This window comes from Silurus meridionalis, chromosome 10, assembly GCF_014805685.1.
Source record: "Silurus meridionalis isolate SWU-2019-XX chromosome 10, ASM1480568v1, whole genome shotgun sequence".
Lineage (NCBI taxonomy): Eukaryota > Metazoa > Chordata > Actinopteri > Siluriformes > Siluridae > Silurus > Silurus meridionalis.
In genome coordinates, this window is record NC_060893.1 from 6,700,572 (window position 1) to 6,719,928 (window position 19,357).

At 36.5% G+C, this 19,357-nt stretch overlaps 1 protein-coding gene across 1 annotated transcript in view; it reads left to right on the forward strand.

The window, feature by feature from the left end:
* The first annotated feature begins 892 nt into the window (after positions 1–892).
* The window catches only part of itga11b (integrin, alpha 11b), a 39,277-nt gene continuing 20,812 nt past the window's right edge, over positions 893–19,357 (forward strand). Inside the window, 15 exon segments of the mRNA XM_046859963.1 lie at positions 893–1,024; positions 2,639–2,750; positions 4,924–5,033; positions 5,123–5,214; positions 6,196–6,310; positions 6,432–6,559; positions 8,127–8,275; positions 8,501–8,645; positions 11,441–11,603; positions 11,778–11,848; positions 15,588–15,732; positions 17,092–17,240; positions 18,610–18,753; positions 18,870–19,073; positions 19,189–19,319. Of these exon segments, the coding sequence (XP_046715919.1) occupies positions 934–1,024; positions 2,639–2,750; positions 4,924–5,033; positions 5,123–5,214; positions 6,196–6,310; positions 6,432–6,559; positions 8,127–8,275; positions 8,501–8,645; positions 11,441–11,603; positions 11,778–11,848; positions 15,588–15,732; positions 17,092–17,240; positions 18,610–18,753; positions 18,870–19,073; positions 19,189–19,319 (1,949 nt within the window). The 5' untranslated portion in view covers positions 893–933.

Genomic DNA, 19,357 nt, shown 5'->3' on the forward strand with positions numbered 1-19,357 from the left:
GAATTAAGTTCATTTGCACAGATAAAAAAAAACAACAACATAAAAATAATAACTTCTGAACTATAATGCTAAGTTTTATCAAATGCAATATTAGTCCCTATAAGTTAGTCTCTAATTAGTAAACCAGAGTTGACAATGGCTCAGAAAACTCCCTAAGATGGAATGAGGAAGAACCTTTTGTAAGGATCCAGAGTTAAAAGGAAACTCCTCAACATCTGGTTGACACCGAATGTCCATTCATTATAGTTCTATCATTGTTGATGCTATTATCTGTTTACTGATGGATACATTTAGTAGCAATTGCAGCCCTAATTTGCAGCATTGTAGCAGAATGTTTCTATTAATTACAGTCCAAATTCATTTTCATGGTTCTTGAGTTTAACCCTCCACAGTAACCTCATGGATCTTTTGGCTGTTCATGTAGAACCACCCTTAGCAGCACCAAGTGGATGTGTAAAGCGTTCCTGGATTGTAGCCAGTGCGTTTACTGTAACCTACCTGCAAAGCCTAGGGCAGTAGACTGGTTAGCATAAAGTGCTTGAGCAGCAAAGGTTTCCTTGTTTGTCACTGAAAAATGGATTTTTGTCTGCAGCAATTTTTAAACAGTGGAAAAAAAACAATGTTTCATAGATATCTCTTAAATTAACATGGCATGTGTCCATGTCCTCATCCTACACTTCAAGGAGAAACTTTAAATGACTCTCTCTCTCTCTCTCTCTCTCTCTCTCTCTCTCTCTCTCTCTTTGTCTGTCTTTCTCACATTGATGGCATGTGTATTGTAATGTGTGTGTGCCTCGTTGTCATTCTAGAGTGTGCAGTTTCAGTGCACCTCCTTGCTGATGTCAGCCACTCCTCCTCACATTTAGTCCTGCTGCAGCAGAGTAGTTGTGTCTAGCAAACCAATCACAGAAAGTTTTGTGAACCAGCACACACATGCGTGCACGTACTCACACTCACCTTTGCACGACTGCACTTATGGAGCATTATTCCATCATACTTCTGTCCATCTGCTTCCTGCTCCCAGGTAAGACAGAGTACATATGTAGCTGTAGGAAGGGAAAATGTGTTATGATGTAGATTTAATCAAACCAATATGCATGTGAGATGGGGATGATGTGGTCATATGGTAATATGAAATGCAGTATGGGGATTTTAAATATGGGATCTATTGAAGTAAACCGCTTGTAGGAAGAAATCTGTCTAGTGCTGTCAAGAGGTTAAATGACAACTTTGCTACTGGGTGACAGTTTTAACTCCTTCCTTGTCACTTAGTGGCATGTTTACACTGCACCTCAAAAGATAATGAACACCTACATTTCTTATTTTGCAATTTATTTAGTATTACCAAAATTTAACCAAAACCTAACTATGCATCTTTGTTTTATACATCTTATACATACCTAACTGATACCTAACTGCACTAACTGATGGGATACATAGTAAAGAACAGGTGCACTGGGTGGGTAAACAATTCTAGAGTTTTAATAATCAGACATTGCATGTATGAGTTCATCATACTCAACAAGTGCCTAAGAACAATTCCCAAGATTGGTTTAAGATCGAAGCACACTGGTTTAATACTCCTTAAAAGAGACATATGGAGACCCAGAGAACATTTGAAGCTAATGAAGACAAAAGAAGAAAGAAATGGAAACAGAGAGTGAAAGAAGACAGCATGAAACCAGATGAAGAATCATCTTGACCGGTTTACCTTATGTTTGGTCAGAGAATAAGCCGGTTCCATCTATTTTCAGGTTTCACAGCTTCCTTCTGGGGAAATGAAATATATAAAGCAGATTGAAATAATTAGCGTGATATGGTATTTCAGTCTCACTTGGCACTAGTAAAGAAGTCTTCCTGTATTCATTTCACTGATTCACTGACCTCTGCAGATAAACTGATGCCTTTAAATCACTGAATCAGATACTGGGTAAGAGGACAAGGGATATTTGGATATGAAAGACCAAATCTATTTGTAGTTTATTTTTATACTTGCTTTTGTTTAGCCTATATATTATATCTTAACCTGTCAGGTATATACCCCGATCAGGCATAAAATACACATTATGACCACCTGCATAATATTTTGTTGGTCCCACTTTTGCTTCCAAAACAATAATGACCCGTCGAGCATTACAAGAATTGACTTCTTCTATCAGACCACATGGGCCAGCATTTGCTCCTCACGTGCATCAGTGAGCCTTGGCGCCCATGACCCTGTCTTTGGTTCACCACTGTTCCTTCATTGGACTACTTTTGATAGATACTGACCACTGCAGACCAGTAACACCCCACAAGAGCTGCAGTTTTGGAGATGCTCTGACCCGGTCGTCAAACAATCAGAATTTGGCCCTTGTCAAACTCACTCAAATCCTTACGCATGCAAATATTTCCTGCTTCTAACACATGAACTTTGAGGACAAAATGTTTACTTGTTGCCTAATTTATCCCACCCACTAACAGGTGCCATAATGAACAGATATTCAGTGTTATTCACTTCATTCACTGTATACAGCTGTGTATATATGCCTGACTTCTAGTTCAAGGATGAAAATTGAAGGAAATGTTTCTTATCTGAGTCATTATACTGAGGAAGTGTGAATGTGTGCCTTTTTATTATATTTTTTTATTTTTTAAGGGAGGAAAAACTGTTTCAGTATTGACACAAAGAATGCCCAGATCATCCAAGGACCCAAAGATACACAGTTTGGCTACACAGTGCAGCAACACGAGGCACTTGGTCAGAAATGGTATGACATTTTTTCACCGAGTAATATGTCTAGCAAAATTATGTGGTACTTCCCAGAAAATCTTTTAAGTTTTGAGAACGTTTTTGTTTGTGCTAGACAAAATATTTGTGAAGATTCCTAATAGATATTTCGGGTTTCTGTGAAATACGTAGAAAGTACATTTGTAGTACTAGCATGACATTTTTAAGGTAAACAAGGTAAAACTGTTTTTTGATTTGTTAAGAAAAATGAAAAGTTTCAGCATGTGACTTGTTGAGACTTTTCAGCATCAAAATGTTATTTTACGTTAAAAATAAATTTTTTTTTTATATATAATTTTCTCAGAATATTACATATTATTCGAGGATGTTTTATTTATGGCAAATTTCTTCGAAAAACTCTAGTAACGCATAATACAGTTAAGCACACATCCCTGTCATATTTTTTCAGAGCAGTTTATGTGATTTGAATTTAGTCCCAAATGCTGTCTCCTGGCAGGCAGTCTGGGTTCGGCCTTTGCCAGAGACCTCTGAGCAAACAATCACAATACATGCCTGATTTCATTCAGAGCATTTCACATCAATAAACTGAGTCACACAGTCCAGGTAAGGTGAAATAAACAATAAAAGTTCAGGACACTTATATTACACAAATATTTATTGCCAGAATAGGAGAATCAGCTCAATCAGTCTCAGGTGAACGAATGCAAAATTGAGTTTCCACATGGTGTTTGTTTGGAACCATCAATTTTACTTGAATCCGGATCCAAAATCAAATTGTCAAACCAAGTCTCACAAATGATTCATGTTTTAAAACGCTAATAATTTGATGATGCTAAAAATCATGGCTTCGTTGAGCCCATCTTTGTGACAAACACTAAATATGAATTGAATGTATGTAATTTATCTGCATAATGATTCCACAAAAGGTATAAGTTAATATTTGGGCACATGGTATTGAATTGTATGTGTGTTTGTTTGTTTGTTTTCATCCTTTGCAAGCCAATTTTTCAGGTTTTTCTGCAAAATCTCATTTGTTTTAATAGTTTCCTTCAAATAAAGTGCTTAAAGTGCTCTTAGTTGTCCATTGTGTTGTTGCCACTGATTATCGTTTAAAACTATTATCTTTGAGTCAGCTCCACATGTGTATCATAAAACTCTGCAGACAACACTTAATGTGTAACTCAATTAAGGTAACACCAGTTCAACTCCAGCTGGCAACCTTCTTCCTGTTTTCGTGCTTGAGGTTTCTCAGTCCTGATGGTTAACTTGCATTCCTTCAGGAATACAAAATGTTTTGTCCTTTGATGTTTGCAGGTAAATAAGTGGAAAGTATTTGCACTTGTCTACCAACCTGCCTGCTCAGTTCATGTAGCAATAGTGGCTTCTGGAAAGTATGTGTTGTGGTTTGTATTTTTCCCTCAAGAGTCCCACTGTGCATCTCATCATAGTTTAACTTAACACAGTGGCAGAACGCAAACCTCCTGGCATGTGATGCTTCAGGAATGCGCGTGAATCCATAGCAGCACGCCAGATTCAGGAATTCTGTAGTATGTCCTGGTCTAGAAAAAAATCTGTGTAGTTCAGTAATCCACATTCTATGACCACATATGGTATTGTGATTGTGACGTTTTTGGTTTCCTATGATTCAGGGATAAAGAAGTTATGAGCAGGGATACATTTTCCACGAAATGAGGCTCTGCTGATTGGTGCCAAGAAATTCAGTTTTTAATATTGTTTTTGTCTACCATGTGTTATTATTTGGCACAAGGCTACTGGAAATCATTAGTTTCATAAGACTTATTCTTAAAATGCAAGTACTGAAGTTGCTCCTATACAATGAGGCAGTACTCATCACTCTGTCTCATACGATCTGCAGCTATTCAAATGACCTAAACTGTATGACTTTTTAATTTCAGGAAATGTAGTAAAGATAAGTAAAGAGCAAAGTTAAGAGAATTCAGGCAAGGTTTATTATAATTTGCCAATAAATTAACAATATCAAGAGTGAATAAAACTTTGCATCTACTTTATATAAACTATTGCATTTTGCACAATGTCTGAATCACAGATTACATCCTCGGGATAAATTCTTCTGTAATATGATTATAAACTGAGTAATGTTTTTTATTGTAAAGAAAGCTAGTGAGTAAGTCTTAGTCATGGCATATGTGTTTTGTCTTGTCTTCTTATAGGCTCCTTGTGGGAGCACCATTTGAGAAGAATGGTGAAAATGAGACCGGTGATGTGTACAAGTGCCCACTGGGTAGCTCGAGTGAGACAAGTTGTTCACGCCTCAACTTAGGTATTCTCTGGATTCCTGGTGAAATACTTTTCTGCAAAATAAAACTTTCCTGAGATTAATATTATCATTTTTTTTTTTTATCCTTAAAGGAGGAACAACCCTAAAAAATGTATTTGAACACAAGGATAAAATGAGACTTGGGATGTCCCTAACCTCTAATCCAAAGGATAACAGTTTTGTGGTAGGTATTATAATAATGCTATTTATAAGCTCTGGTTAAACGATTATAATGCAAGCATAAAAGCTGGTAGCAAAATTACAGGAATGGAGCCTGTAAGTGTAGCAGATTAGACATGTATGCTTGTTATTTTTGTGACCACCAGTACTGGCAGCTTTGTACAAAAAATCTACATAGTTGTAAAATGGGTTGTAATAAAATACAGTAAAACTTTACAATAACACTACATAAATAAGCATCAACTAATATGTAAACTAAATGTTACTTTATTATGAACTAATGATGAGTTAAGGCATATACTAATCATAAACTAACCTTAACTACACCATGAGTCACATGAATTCATGTGTGACCAATGGCTACCTTAATTACATGTTAGTACCTGTTTGTTAATTAATGCATTAAGTAACATTTTAGGTTAAGCTAAATGTAACTTGCTTTATGAGAAAGAATTAAGAGTGCACTATTCGAAATACATTACAAAAAGCATTGAATGGTGCTGAATGATCCTCCTAATGGAATGCACAAAGGCACAATAAAATACACCTGTTTATTATCTGTATTGTAAAGTATAACCTAAAATACATTGCTGTGATGTTTGTGTGTGCTATCCAGTAATAATCGACTCCATTCTTTTAAAAAGCTAGGTGACATGCTTAAATGCAAGGTGTGCCCTTGTTTATGTACCAAATATATTAATAAATTGTATTACGTTACTGTTTGCTAAAAGAAAGGAAAGCTGAAACAAATTTGTTGGAAAATCCCACTGTGCTGACAAAGTTGGGATGTCACACCCAATGTTTTGCCACTTTGTTCACATCAGTATGGCAAGTTCATTTCTGGTCACAAAAATAGCAGCTAGCCACAAATTGGAAAAATGTAAACCAGTATAACACAATAAAGTTACACTTCCACCTGCATGTAGCTCTGAATCTTATAACAATTTGGACTGGGAATAATGTTATAAGATGTTTTGTACTCCAGGCTTGCGGTCCGTTATGGTCATACGAATGCGGTTCATCCTTATACAGTACAGGAATCTGCTCCAGTGTTGACAGCAATTTTAACTTCTCACACAGCATTGCACCTGCCTTTCAAAGTAAGATTGTGTTCATTCCTCATTTCCTTTAGAATGTTGTATGACCATTAGTTTAGATTAGAAATTTTGTTAAAAATTAAATTGACCAAATGCACTTAACAATATGCATTTTTTCTATCAGGATGTGAAACATATATGGATATAGTCATAGTGCTGGATGGCTCAAACTCCATATACCCCTGGTTTGAGGTGCAGGACTTCCTAATCAATGTCCTCAAAAAGTTCTCTATTGGTCCAGGACAGATTCAGGTATGTTAGTCATAGTCATGTTTTAAACTGAATATAACCTGAATTGGTACAGGTTGGAATTTGGATATCTGGAATGAAAATGCACTGTATGGCATATATTATGTGTATAATGCATGCAATATTATTTGTATTATATATGCCTAAACTATGATGGGACTATAATCAAACTTGATTGAGGGCTATAGACTGAAAATAAATGTTGCGTTATACCAAGCAAACCAAATAAAAGTTGCCATAGTTCCTTGAATTTATGATTCAATATTTAAAGATACATCAATAACCATGACTCTGTAATCTGCTTAACTAATGCAGTTTTATTTTTAAAGTTCTAAATCAGTGAAACTTATAGTGCATTGAGAAGCAATCTAATTTATTTTACAGTAGAGTTTATTGCCTAATAAAAATATTCAGTGACCTATAATGAGAGACATGATGCTAGTCCTTATTTAAATTCTCCAAAAAGGTTTTTTTGTTTAAATTTTTCCTCTTTTTGTAAGCGGCATGGCGGCCCAAATCAAAGGTCACCCATGGGCCCTAGCTTGGTCATCTTTGGTATAATGTGTTCTTTAATCCAGCATATGTATATTGTTGTTCTTATTGTTATTGACTGCTACGATATCATATATCACACTACATCATGTATTTATGATTTAGAATTAAGTATTGATAAGTATTGAGTATGAGCATGATTAAGTATTGATATGCTGCACCATACCATTTAAAACATTGCATATGCCTAAAACATTTGAGAACTTTTGAAGTCCAGTTACATTGCTACAATTAACACAATATTTTTTTTAAAGAAAATGGATTTTACAAAGGACTACTAAAAAACACAGCAGACAGACAAACATTCCACAGACCTTCTCAGGATATTTATTGTATGAAAGTAATCCAACATTTTTGAAATGTTAGGCTCATTATTTAAACATATACAATAACATTTTGGATATTCATGGCAACCTTAGTGATTTTATTTTTAATCCTCGCACTCACAAAAGACTTTCTATTAAAATTGTCATTTATCTTGGGCAGGCCTGTTATAAAGAATTTTGAACTAGTATTTGATAAGCTTAAATCATTCGCAGTCCAGAGCTTTGGGTTTTTGTCATTACTCTTCTACAACTGTGTACTGTGATTTATTATCAAACTGTCGGGTGTCACCCGAAGATGGGTTCCCTTTTGAGTCTGCTTCCTCTCAAGGTTTTGTGTGGTCTCCAGGAGTCTTTCCTTGCCACTGTGGAACTTGGCTTGCTCATTTGGGATCTAAATCTACATCCAGATTTCTGCTTTGCAACAGTGTCTATTGTTGAAATGCACTAGAAAAATGAACTTTGTTAAATAATTGCTTTTGATTAACCGATTTACAAATATACCAATTTAATTTAAATTACCAGTCAAGCTGATCATTACTTAAGATTAGGTATATAATATGAAATTTAACTTTTTCTTTAAATGGGTCATGATTTAACCCATTAACATGGATTTCTTAATCATGTACTTTTCATTGACACTCAGAAGTCCATGGCTCTTGATATTTTATATTCTGCTTTTCTGCTTTCCACAGGTTGGAGTGGTGCAGTATGGAGAGAGAGTGGTTCATGAGTTCTATCTGAATGACTTCCAAACAGTTGAGGAAGTGGTGAGTGCAGCCCAGAATATTATCCAACGTGGAGGAGAGGAGACTCGTACAGCACTCGGGATCAGTACTGCACGGTATACCAAATGCAGGCCATGTTGTTTTGTTTTGGGGACTTTTATGTCTCCTTTCATATTGAAACTATTAGACATGTTTTGTATACAGTCATGTTGCCATGGTCTGTTTTAGCTATGATTTCACTATTCAGAGTCTGGTTTAAAAAAATTTACAAATTACAATTAATATTAATTGTATTTTTGTTAATTACTGTGGAATAAATTATTTTCTAATGTCAATTGAAGTTCCCAAGCATTTAAGCGAGGGGGACGTCCAGATGCCAGGAAAGTGATGATTGTGATAACTGATGGAGAATCGCATGATAGCCCAGACCTGACAAAAGCAGTTGAAGAGAGTGAGAAAGACAACATCACGCTGTATGGAATCGCTGTGAGTCTGTTTTCCTTAACCATGTATTTGCTACTCAATGAATATAAATTTCACATCAGGTGTCCTTGTTTACAAGCTAAGATTACATGATCAATGTGCAAACAAGGGGAGTTCACAATAATGTTTTGCTAGCTGATCGAAACCATCTTTTTTGTTAATTCCTTGATATTTCAAATTTAATATTTTAAATTCTCTTCAAAAAGAATTTTGTATTTTATCGTAGTTTGCCTGTAGACTATTTATTGCAATGCATAACTTGCTAAAGCCATGGGATTAATGTAGGTACAAACACTTTGGCAACGTTTTATTTACTCAATAATGCTTAAAACCTACAGCATAGAAAGAGGTTTTTTTATTATTTATTTTGTGGTACTGTCATGTTGTCCCAGCTCTTGTAAAGGTGATCTGAGTAAAAATGTAATAGTGACATGTAATTGTTCTTTATATGAGTGGCTCTGTTTGGCCTTAACAGAAAGGAGAAAGGCAAGTGCTACTACCTTGAACATTTTTTGCCACTGATCACAGCAAACTGGTGAAAACGTGTAAAGTATCATGCTATGAGTGTTACAAAAGAACGCCCACTGTGAGCTCGACAAGGAAATGTCATTTTGATCACATCTTACCTACACCGGAAAAAAACCTTTACAGTACTTCATCGAATTTCATGGTCTGTGTCTGCCTAAATCTACCTAGGACTTATGTTTACCTTCTTGAGTACTCATCAGCATTTGGAATTCTACTTTTTTGAGCATTTAATGCAGTCTACCCCCAAATTTCATTGGTTCTGTGCAGCCCTAAAAGACCTGCACCCAGATCCAACTCCAGCTCCTAGTGCTGTTTCCTTACACAAGTGTTTCCTTACACAAATACCAGGTGATCAAATTAACAGAATGCCAGATCCTTCTTATAGGACTGGCTAGTATTTTCACTGTCAAGACAACATTGTGCCTGTTCCCCAATGTCAGCTTATTTGGATGTGTGTTCCCAAGCAAACTGGATAGCCTCAAACTCATAGGACAGACTCTGAAGTGTCCACTGGAATTTTGGCTTCCACATGCTCTGGCATCGTTTATTTGGTTATATTTTCTGGGTCCCAGAAATGCTATCAGAATACTTCAGTGAATTTAAGCCTGTTGTTGCTTTTTCTGCATTGTGGTCAAGGACTGGATGATTTGAACAAAGGGCTGTGATGCATGTCTACATTACATTGTTTTAAAGTAGCTCCCATGTTCAGGCACCAGTGTGGCAGTGTGCCTCTCAGATAACATTTCAAGCAATTCATTCTTTTTTAACTAGGCTTCAGCATTGCATTGTTAATGTCTACATAGACACACATGGTCAGCTTACTCTTCTGGAAAAAATCTCTTCTAGTGATCTTGTGAATATAAATGGGAGCAAAGCTTATACAGAACTTCTCAAACATATGATTTCAGTACATATTCCACACCGGCTTACAGTGGGAAATTCATTGTAAATGTGGTACACCAGCTAACATACATCCCCACACCCAGTGCTCGAATTGAGGGTGGCTGGGGAATCCGGAACCCCCCATAAGGCATTGCGGACCCCCCCCATGACAAGTAAAAAATAGACTTAGGGGGTCCCCAAGATTATTTTAATAAAAACTATATGAATTACACAACAACTGGTGACTCCCATAAGACTCAATTCGAGCACTGCCCACACCTCAACTTTATTAAAGAAGCCTGTGGTGACAGGCAGTTAATCAAAAAAAGAACGTGTATCAGCAAGAGATTGTAAGTTCATTTACCCGATAAGGAATGTTGATTGTATTGGAGGTTTCTTTCTTGCTGAAGAAGAAAGGCATTTCTCTGCTTTTGTGAGAAAATAGTGAGCATTGGTTTCTCATTGCAAACGTATTTTAGCTAAAGAGGTAACAGTATCCGAATAAATAGCTACTTGCCAATGCACAGAGAAGGCTAATGTTTCAGCAAGTGCTATCTGATTGATAATAGCTATACAACCCGCTATTGCTGAACATAAGGGGGTTTGCTCTTTTACACATACTCAGTAAATGTGATATGGTAACTATAGGTTATTCTGTTATTACAATTGTAGCAGACAGTTTTGTTATCCTCAGAGTTATGAGTATTTGTACTGCCTCCCAAAACATACAAGTATCTTACTTAGTGCTATGAATTCTTGTTAAAGGGGCACTCATGGCTGTAAGATTCATCTACACGAGGACAAAAGACAGAGCCAAGCCACATTTTAAAATGTTCTTCTGTTAGTAGCTTGCAGTAATTCTTTTCTATTGTAAATAGGCCAAAATTCCTAAATCTTACATCCCAAAGCTTAACCACAATTGGCACTTGGATCTCTGGCTTTTGAAGCAGTAGTCACTAGATTTAGAGGCTTCAGAATTTCTTAATATTATGTCTTGTCTGTCTGCAGAAAGTTCTCTGAACTTAGCTTCACAGAAACACAAGAAGAAGAATCACCACCTTTATTATTAATTCACGTGTCTTCAGTTACCTCACCTTTAGCACTGGTCCAGTGCATGTCTTCTTTGCCTGAAATATTCTCTTCGGTAGTTTTATCAGAATCATTGGATTTCAATGATCTGTGCTCAAATTATATTCTTTAAGGCTAATGATGGTGATCACAGACTGTTTAGATACAGTCTGCACAGTATAATCACTCCTACAGCATAAAGGTAATCTTGCAGAACTAAATTTACTCTGTAGTTAACGGGTTTTATCTGATATATCTTGGTTACAATGGTATTTCCTGAGGCTGTGGATGAGGATCAAGTTCCATGATGGTGTCCTCAGGTGCTTGGCTACTACAACCGCCGTGGGATCAACCCCGAAGCGTTCTTGAAAGAGATCAAATTCATTGCCACTGACCCCGAAGAACATTTCTTCAGTGTGACAGATGAATCTGCTCTGAAGGACATTGTGGATGCCTTGGGGGAGAAGATCTTCAGCCTGGAGGGTAACGTTTAGTTCAATCACTATCAAAAATTTTGTGATGTTTATATAAATACTTTGTCTGATATGAAGGCGTAGAATGTTTACAATGAATACTTTTGTGCTATGTATTTCTACTGTATGTATCGGCAGTTTATGAATTAGACTAGCATCATAAAAATCTACCATGACTCCATAGGCACAAGTCAAAATGGAACTACCTTTGGACTACAGATGTCCCAGGCAGGTTTTTCCTCACACATCGTGGAGGTAAGTTTGTTCCTGGATCATCAGCTCTGCTTTAAAGGAAATCATATATGACTGACTAATTAATAACATAGATTGTTTTCACTCTGATAGTTTTGAATTGTCACAAATAATATTTCTGAATCAGGGACACAACAGTGTATGTAAATGAAGTGCAAAATTAACTTAGGGGAAAGATTTGTCGCCTGAGCTGAAAGCAAGAAAAGTGCCATAATAAATAGGGTCTAGCTTAATTTAATGTTATAACTTACGATCATATGTAATTAGTATATGGCAGTGGGAGGCTAAGTGGCAAAGTCATTGGGATACTAGCTGTATGTGTGTAGAAGGTTATAGCTAAGTTATAGCTATAGTTAAGGCATTGGACTTTGGATCCATAGGTCATGAATCTGAAACCCAACCACAACAAGCTGCCATTTCAGGGACCTGAAAAAGGTCCTTTTACCATAGCTGCTCAATTTCATGAATGAGATAAATTGTAAGTCGCTCTGGATAAGGGCACCTGCCGAATTCTGTAAATGTACTAGTTGAATTCAGTTTTTTTGCTTCCAAGTTATTTATTTATATATTGATTTTCAATATATGAGCATGTTAATTTTATTGTATTGTACATACACAACATTGTATAAGTATAATGACAATAAAAAATATTCTAGAGTGCAAATAATAGAATATATTAAATTAGTATAAAGTACTGTATATAGTATCACTGCTTTTTTTTTCAAATAAGACAAAATACCTTTTTTAATGTATATTTAACATGTCGATATTAATTTGAAATTGAAAAGGCTGCATGAAGAAACTTTCTGTCCAATTCTTGGTCTAATTTGAAGTTGCTTTATGGAGACTCTCCTCAGTGCAGACAAAAGCACTTTCCTGGGAAAAATAACACAAGGTCATACAATACCTCACACTGTTGGATTTCTGTTGCTACTCTGAACAGTGGCAGTTTAAGAGTGAAGATAATGTAATGGAAAGATTTTTTTCCCCTCTCACTCTCACTTTTAAAGGAAAAGCAGTCCACATATGGTTTTGTTGAAGTCAGGCTCCTTCAATAAGGGACATGAAAACAAAACACATTGTTGTTGGCTTTTCTGCTCGTAATTATACATTTGAATCTAAAAGAATAAATGGGTTTTGTTTTATTGGCTTGTGACCTACTGTATGAAATGTTACATAACAATGTAGCCTTCATATATTTTATTATAAATATTGGCATTCTCAATCAAAATTTAGTACAAATAAAAGATCATTGTAATTTGAGATTTTGGTTTACTAGCCTGGCTTAATGGCACAAACGTGGAATATTAAATCTCTCCTGTTTACCTTTAATGCCAAACACTCCAGTCTGTGAGACACTAAACGATCACATTTGCAGACCTAGTCCCCTCTGAATAAAAGTAATTTTCCACTTCACATATCATTTTTCACTTTTTCAGAAACCATTTTTCAGGGATATTTTCCTTTCGTTTGCTGTTTGGCTGAGGGTGGTCTTTGGTTCAGACTTATTCACTGGAAAAAAGACATGGTCCTCCTGAGGTGCAGAAGATCATGGAATTTCATGAATCTGTACAAGTATTTTGAGGATGGAATTAAAAGCTTAAGATCAAACATAGAATCAGGTTTAAAGGTTTTCCTATTTTGAAAACGAGTAATAGAGAGACTTTTGATTTTGTTTTCAGGTCTTATTGGGACCGTTTAGTGACAGACTGTGATTACAGACTGGTTTCTTCCTCATAACATCTAAGGGAGTTTTTCCTTGCCACAGTCGCCACGGCTTGCTCATCAGGGACAAATTCACACCATTCGCCATCACTGTTGATATGTGTAAAGCTGCTTTGAGACAATGTCTGTTGTGAAAAGCGCTATACAAATAAACTTGACTTGACTTGCCTTGACTATGATTATGTCTGATTAAATATTGTTTGCCTGTCCCCGGTCAGGGAACCAACCCCAGCCATTAGGGTTGCACAAACCGTAGTGCCGGTTCCAAGCCCGGATAAATGGGGAGGGTTGCGTTAGGAAGGGCATCCGGCGTAAAAACATGCGCCAAATCAAACATGCGGATGGTCCGCTGTGGAGACCCCTAACGGGAGAAGCCAAAAAAAAGTTTAAATATTCTTTGCCTATGACCTTTTCATCAACAGTTCTTATTTTATTCTGAGAGAATCAGTCTTAAATACATTACCTTTTGCTTATAAAATATACTGTGCTGTTTCTGTTTTAAAAATCCATATAAACCTTTTCTTTCCCCAGTTGTATCCCAGATACAAAATAGAAACGAATAAATCATTATAGAAACATAACAGGTTCTGAGATCATAGAATCTGAGCCCGTATCATAGAACTAATATTGCTGAGGGAGTTTACTGTGCAAATGTGCCGTGGCAGTCAGTCAAACTGTCCACGTCGACGATCTATGAAAGAATAGTTGGCTGCTGTGTGAGCTGGGAGCTTTTGCACGGTTCTCCTTTATTTCTTGACAGCTGCAGCACTGACTCTAGTGTCAGTGCAGTTTTTAATTTACCTGTGAACTTGAGCCAAAATTATTTCATTAAGGAATTCATCTAGCAGTGGAAAAACCATTTTGTAACAGAGTTAAGTTCGGGTTAAGCGCTAGGCTACTGAGGGTAATACGGTGATGACTTTCTGGCAAGAGCACAAACACACATGGCCCCAAATATGATACAATAGGTTGGCTGTGTTATTCTTCTCTATAATATACTTACTTGAAAGAGTACTCTCTGTTTTTTATTGCCTTCTATTTCTATTTCTAATATTTCCTTATATTTAAGAAAAAACCTGTGTATTCGTTTATGTGTGCTGATATTGACTCACTGTGGCAAGAAAAATTGCATGCACATTTTTCTTGCCACAGTGAGTCAATATCAGCACACCTGCTCCATTTTCTAAAATCTGTATAACTTCTTTCACATGCAGAATACCAGTTAGATAACTGTTAAAGCCATTACAGAATTGAAAGAAGTTGTATATTACTCTAAACTACAGAAGATTGTACTCTGACTGTGACGGCCTTTCCTGCTTCATGCTGATTTATAATTTTTATTTTCTGCTCTAAACTGATGGCTTTTCTCTTCTTTTTTTTTTTCACCACACCACCTGTTTGAAACTGTTTGAAACAATACACACCGAGACAATTTTACTCCGTCGACCGCTAGCGAGAGTGGGGCATCTCACAGGGCAGGAGATTCGCTCATCCCAGCTTCGCATCCATGTATCGTACATTGTACGCTGCTGTCTGTTGCACAAAATGTTAATATTTTTCTGATTTTGTCGTATCGCTATCGTCATCGTAAGATCGAAAAATCGCAAGTCGAACCATCGTAACTCTGGGACCATCTGTATTTTCTTTTTGATGGGTATCTGCTTTTTCTTTTATAAGGGCAAAATATTTTGCCATTACAAATAGGTTATGTAAGAGAGAACAGCCAGAGGATTTTATTCCAGTCTAGACTCAGTACTACACTTTTTTTTGAGTATGGTAGTATGTATTAAGTATGTACAGTATTAGCTTTCACATTCTCATTAGTTTATACAAAAATTGCATATAGATCATTAAATCAAAATCCTGCTGCAGGAAGAATTTATTAAAGATTTCTGTTTTATAGATGCATGTTTGCTGTTTATGCTGAAAAATATTGATAATAGAAAAATGGTCACTGAATAAACTGCTTAAGTCGGCAATTCTACAAATACCTAAAGTTGTGTGTTCATGTGTCTAGGATGGTGTTCTGGTAGGTGCTGTAGGGGCTTATGAGTGGAATGGCGCAGTCCTCAAACAGACACAGAATGGTAACGTGATCCCTCCTAAGTCCTCATACCTTAAAGAGTTTCCTGAGGAGCTGAAGAACCACGGAGCTTACCTGGGTGAGAGACAGAAACTGTCAGTGGTGGATAAAGTATATAAACCATGTACTTGAGTGAAAGTAGAGATACACTCTGTAAAATATTACTACAGTAAAAGTGTTCCTTTTAAACTTTCACTTGAGTAAAAGTACAAAAGTATTTACCTTTAAATGTACAAAAGTATCCAGAGTACTATGGTTTGTTGGCTATGTATTATGTACTATAGTACTATGGCTATAATGTTCCTATTATCATTTTGGTCACAAGACTCTTTGTTTAATCAACTCAGTTTATGTGAAAAGACTCTTAGCACACCAATCTATGAATAGAATGATATTGATGATTCAAACACTGATTGATATCCAATAAAGTTATGAGCCCAAAACCGTCTTTTTAATTACTTCAAAAACGGAGTGCTCTCTTCCCTAATTGGTGGATTGCTGTGTGCTTGACCAGTAACATTTTTATCCACTCATAAATAAAAATGAATGACTGATTTAGCAAAATTTATTTGAATAAAAAGTGCGATATTTAACTTTGAAATGTAGTGAAGTTAAAGTAAAAGTCTCCCCAAATGGAAATACTTCATTTTCTACATGAAAAATCTACTTACTGTATATACAGTAAAAAAATATGTTTACTTTGTTTCTGTCCACCACTGGAAACTGTGCATGTGGTATGATGCAGTACATTATGTTTGTGAATAAAACTATATTGAATTAAACATTTAGATATAAGGTTTTCTTCATTTAAATGCAACTAAAACAATATTAATAGAAAAGTAATTGAAAAGATTCAGATTGATGCATTGGTTTAAAAGACACTAACTAAAATGAATTGAGGCAACGATCATAAATCAAAATTATTACTCTTTAGAAATCATTACTGACCATAGATGATAAGAAAAAATAAATGCAAATTAAAATAAAAGTACAAATAAAATATTGAATTTTAAATGAGCAATATTTAAAAACTACCCTGCGCCTAACTCTGGAATCACATTCTACCATAATGGAGACAACTTTGAATTGTTGCTTTAAATATCGAAATTTGATTGGGTGGAAACCTGAGATCAACAACCCTTCCTTAAATGAATGTCATGCAATGCAACACTGACTGCACCTCAGATCACCCTTGTGTCTGAATGATCACAAATATCCACAAGCCCACTCCAAGATCTAGTGAAAAATGTCCCAGAAGAGTGAATGGTATTTTAAAAGCAAATGGGAAATAGGATGTTCAAAAAAGCACATACCAAATTTATGATCAGGTGTCTACAAACTTTTGTCCAAATAGTGTATGGTTCCGCCATTAGAGAACTAGCCTTCTGAAAATGAGGCAGTTTTGGTAAATGTTTTGTGTGTATTTCTTCTACTCTAGGTTATGTGGTGTCCTCAATAGTGTCAGCACATTATGGCCAGCTGTATGTGGCAGGAGCTCCTCGTTATAACCACACAGGCAAAGTGATCATCTTTACTCTTACCAACACGGGCAACCTTACCATACTACACTCTCTAACAGGACAGCAGGTAAATATGCTCACAGCTTTACTTACTCTTTCAATATACCTTTTATGATTCTATATTGATGAATTTACTGTATTTGTAAATGTATACCAATCAGGCATAACATTATGATAATATAAAATTATGACTGGTAAAGTGAATAACGCTGATTATCTCTTCATCATGGCACCTGTTAGTGGGTGGGATTAATCAGGGAGCAAGTGAACATTTTTGTCCTCAAATTTGATGTGTCAGAAGCAGGAAAAATGGACAATCTCACAAGTTCCAAATTGTGATGTTTAGATGACTTTGTCAGAGCATCTCCAAAACTGCAGCTCTTTTGGGGTTTCCCAGTCTGCAGTGGTCAGTATCTATCAAAAGTGGTCCAATCAAGGAACAGTGGTGAACCGGCCACAGGGTCATTGGCGGCCAAGGCTCAGTGATGCACTTGGGGAGTGAAGTGTGGCCTGTGTGTTCCGATCCAACAGACGAGCTCCTGTAGCTTAAATTGCTGAAGAAGTTACTGCTGTTAATGCTCGATAGGTCAGGACTGTTTTAAAAAAGGGACCAACACAATATTAGGCAGGTGGTCATAATGTTATGCCAGATCGTGGAAAAAATATTGATCATGTCACCAAATAGATTAAAACTAAAGTAATGACCCTTTTGGAAATGTAAGATACAGATTTTTGAGTAAAAAAAAAAATTAAAGAAAGTAAAAAGTTGTCTGAAAAATAAATAATGAAGTAAAGTAGTGACACCAGAAAAATCTACTTAAGTACAGTAACAAAGTTTTTGTACTTCGTTACTTATTACCTCTGGTATAGTGGAGTGTCTCGGAATATTTATTGCACTGGGATAACCAAGCAGGCCTGTTTCTTTCTTATTTGGAATAGTTCCTAAACTGAGCAAGCTGAAAGTTATCAGTGCACAGAAAAAATTTAGCCAGTCCAAAACCAGAGGCTTTAAGGCCTGACACTGGCAAGAACTGTGTATCGGAACAATTATGTTCTCGCTCATTCTTCATTTACTGCAGATGGACATTGATCTCGGTATCCAAGGTTACTGTGGTATCATGACATTTGATTGGTAATAGCGTTGTTGTTTGGAGGCGTTTTTGAGGTTTTTAACGAAGAACACATTTAGAAGTGAAAGACATCGTGTGAAAGTCTAGACTCAGCCCCTTAGTCCAGATGGGAGCTGACGCTATAGAACATGTGCAGCTCGTGTGTGTGTGTGTGTGTGTGTGTGTGTGTATAAGAAGGTGAATTGCTGTCAGACTGTGTGTCTTGTGTGTCTCTGAACATCTTACAAAGGGGACTTGATGTGTGATGAAATGATCAAGAAAAGTTTATTGTTTTAATATTTGTTGACTGTTTCTGTGTTTGTGTAGATTGGCTCATATTATGGTAGTGAGGTAACTCCACTGGATCAGGATGAGGATGGATTGACTGATCTGCTTCTGGTGGCTGCTCCTATGTACTTCAGCAGAGGCTGGGAAACAGGCAGAGTCTACATTTACAGATTAGACCATCAGGTTAGCAGTAAAAAAGCATTTCTTTTTTCTAAAACTGAGTTACCTGGATGCCCCAAACACTGCAAAACATATTCTATATTCTTCCTCTAATTGCTTTCATTTTCCCGTCTTTGCAGGGACCTGTTGACCTGGAAGGTTTTCTTGAGCCATCAGATAGGGCTCATAACTCTCGTTTCGGCTCAGCCATGTCCTCAATGCCTGATGTAAACGGAGATGGTTATGGTGAGCTGGTGGTAGGTGCCCCTCTAGAGGATGATCACGGTGGTGCAATCTATCTCTTCTACAGCCGGCACAATGGGATTCAGCCAAAGTATAAGCAGGTAGAATACAAAGTTGTTATAGATTGACATCACTTTAATCCACACTGCCATGGATTTCTTATTCTCTAAATGCTTTTTTTTTTCTCTCTCTCCTTTGTAATATATTTTATGTCAGAGAATCGCTGCTGTAGACATTTCCCCAGGCCTGCAGTACTTCGGTCGCAGTGTACATTGTGTGATGGATATGAATGGAGATGGACTGACTGATTTGTCTGTAGGTGCTCTCGGTGCTGCCGTCTTACTCTGGTGAGTCCATGGCTCATAGAAACTCATAAGATGAATCT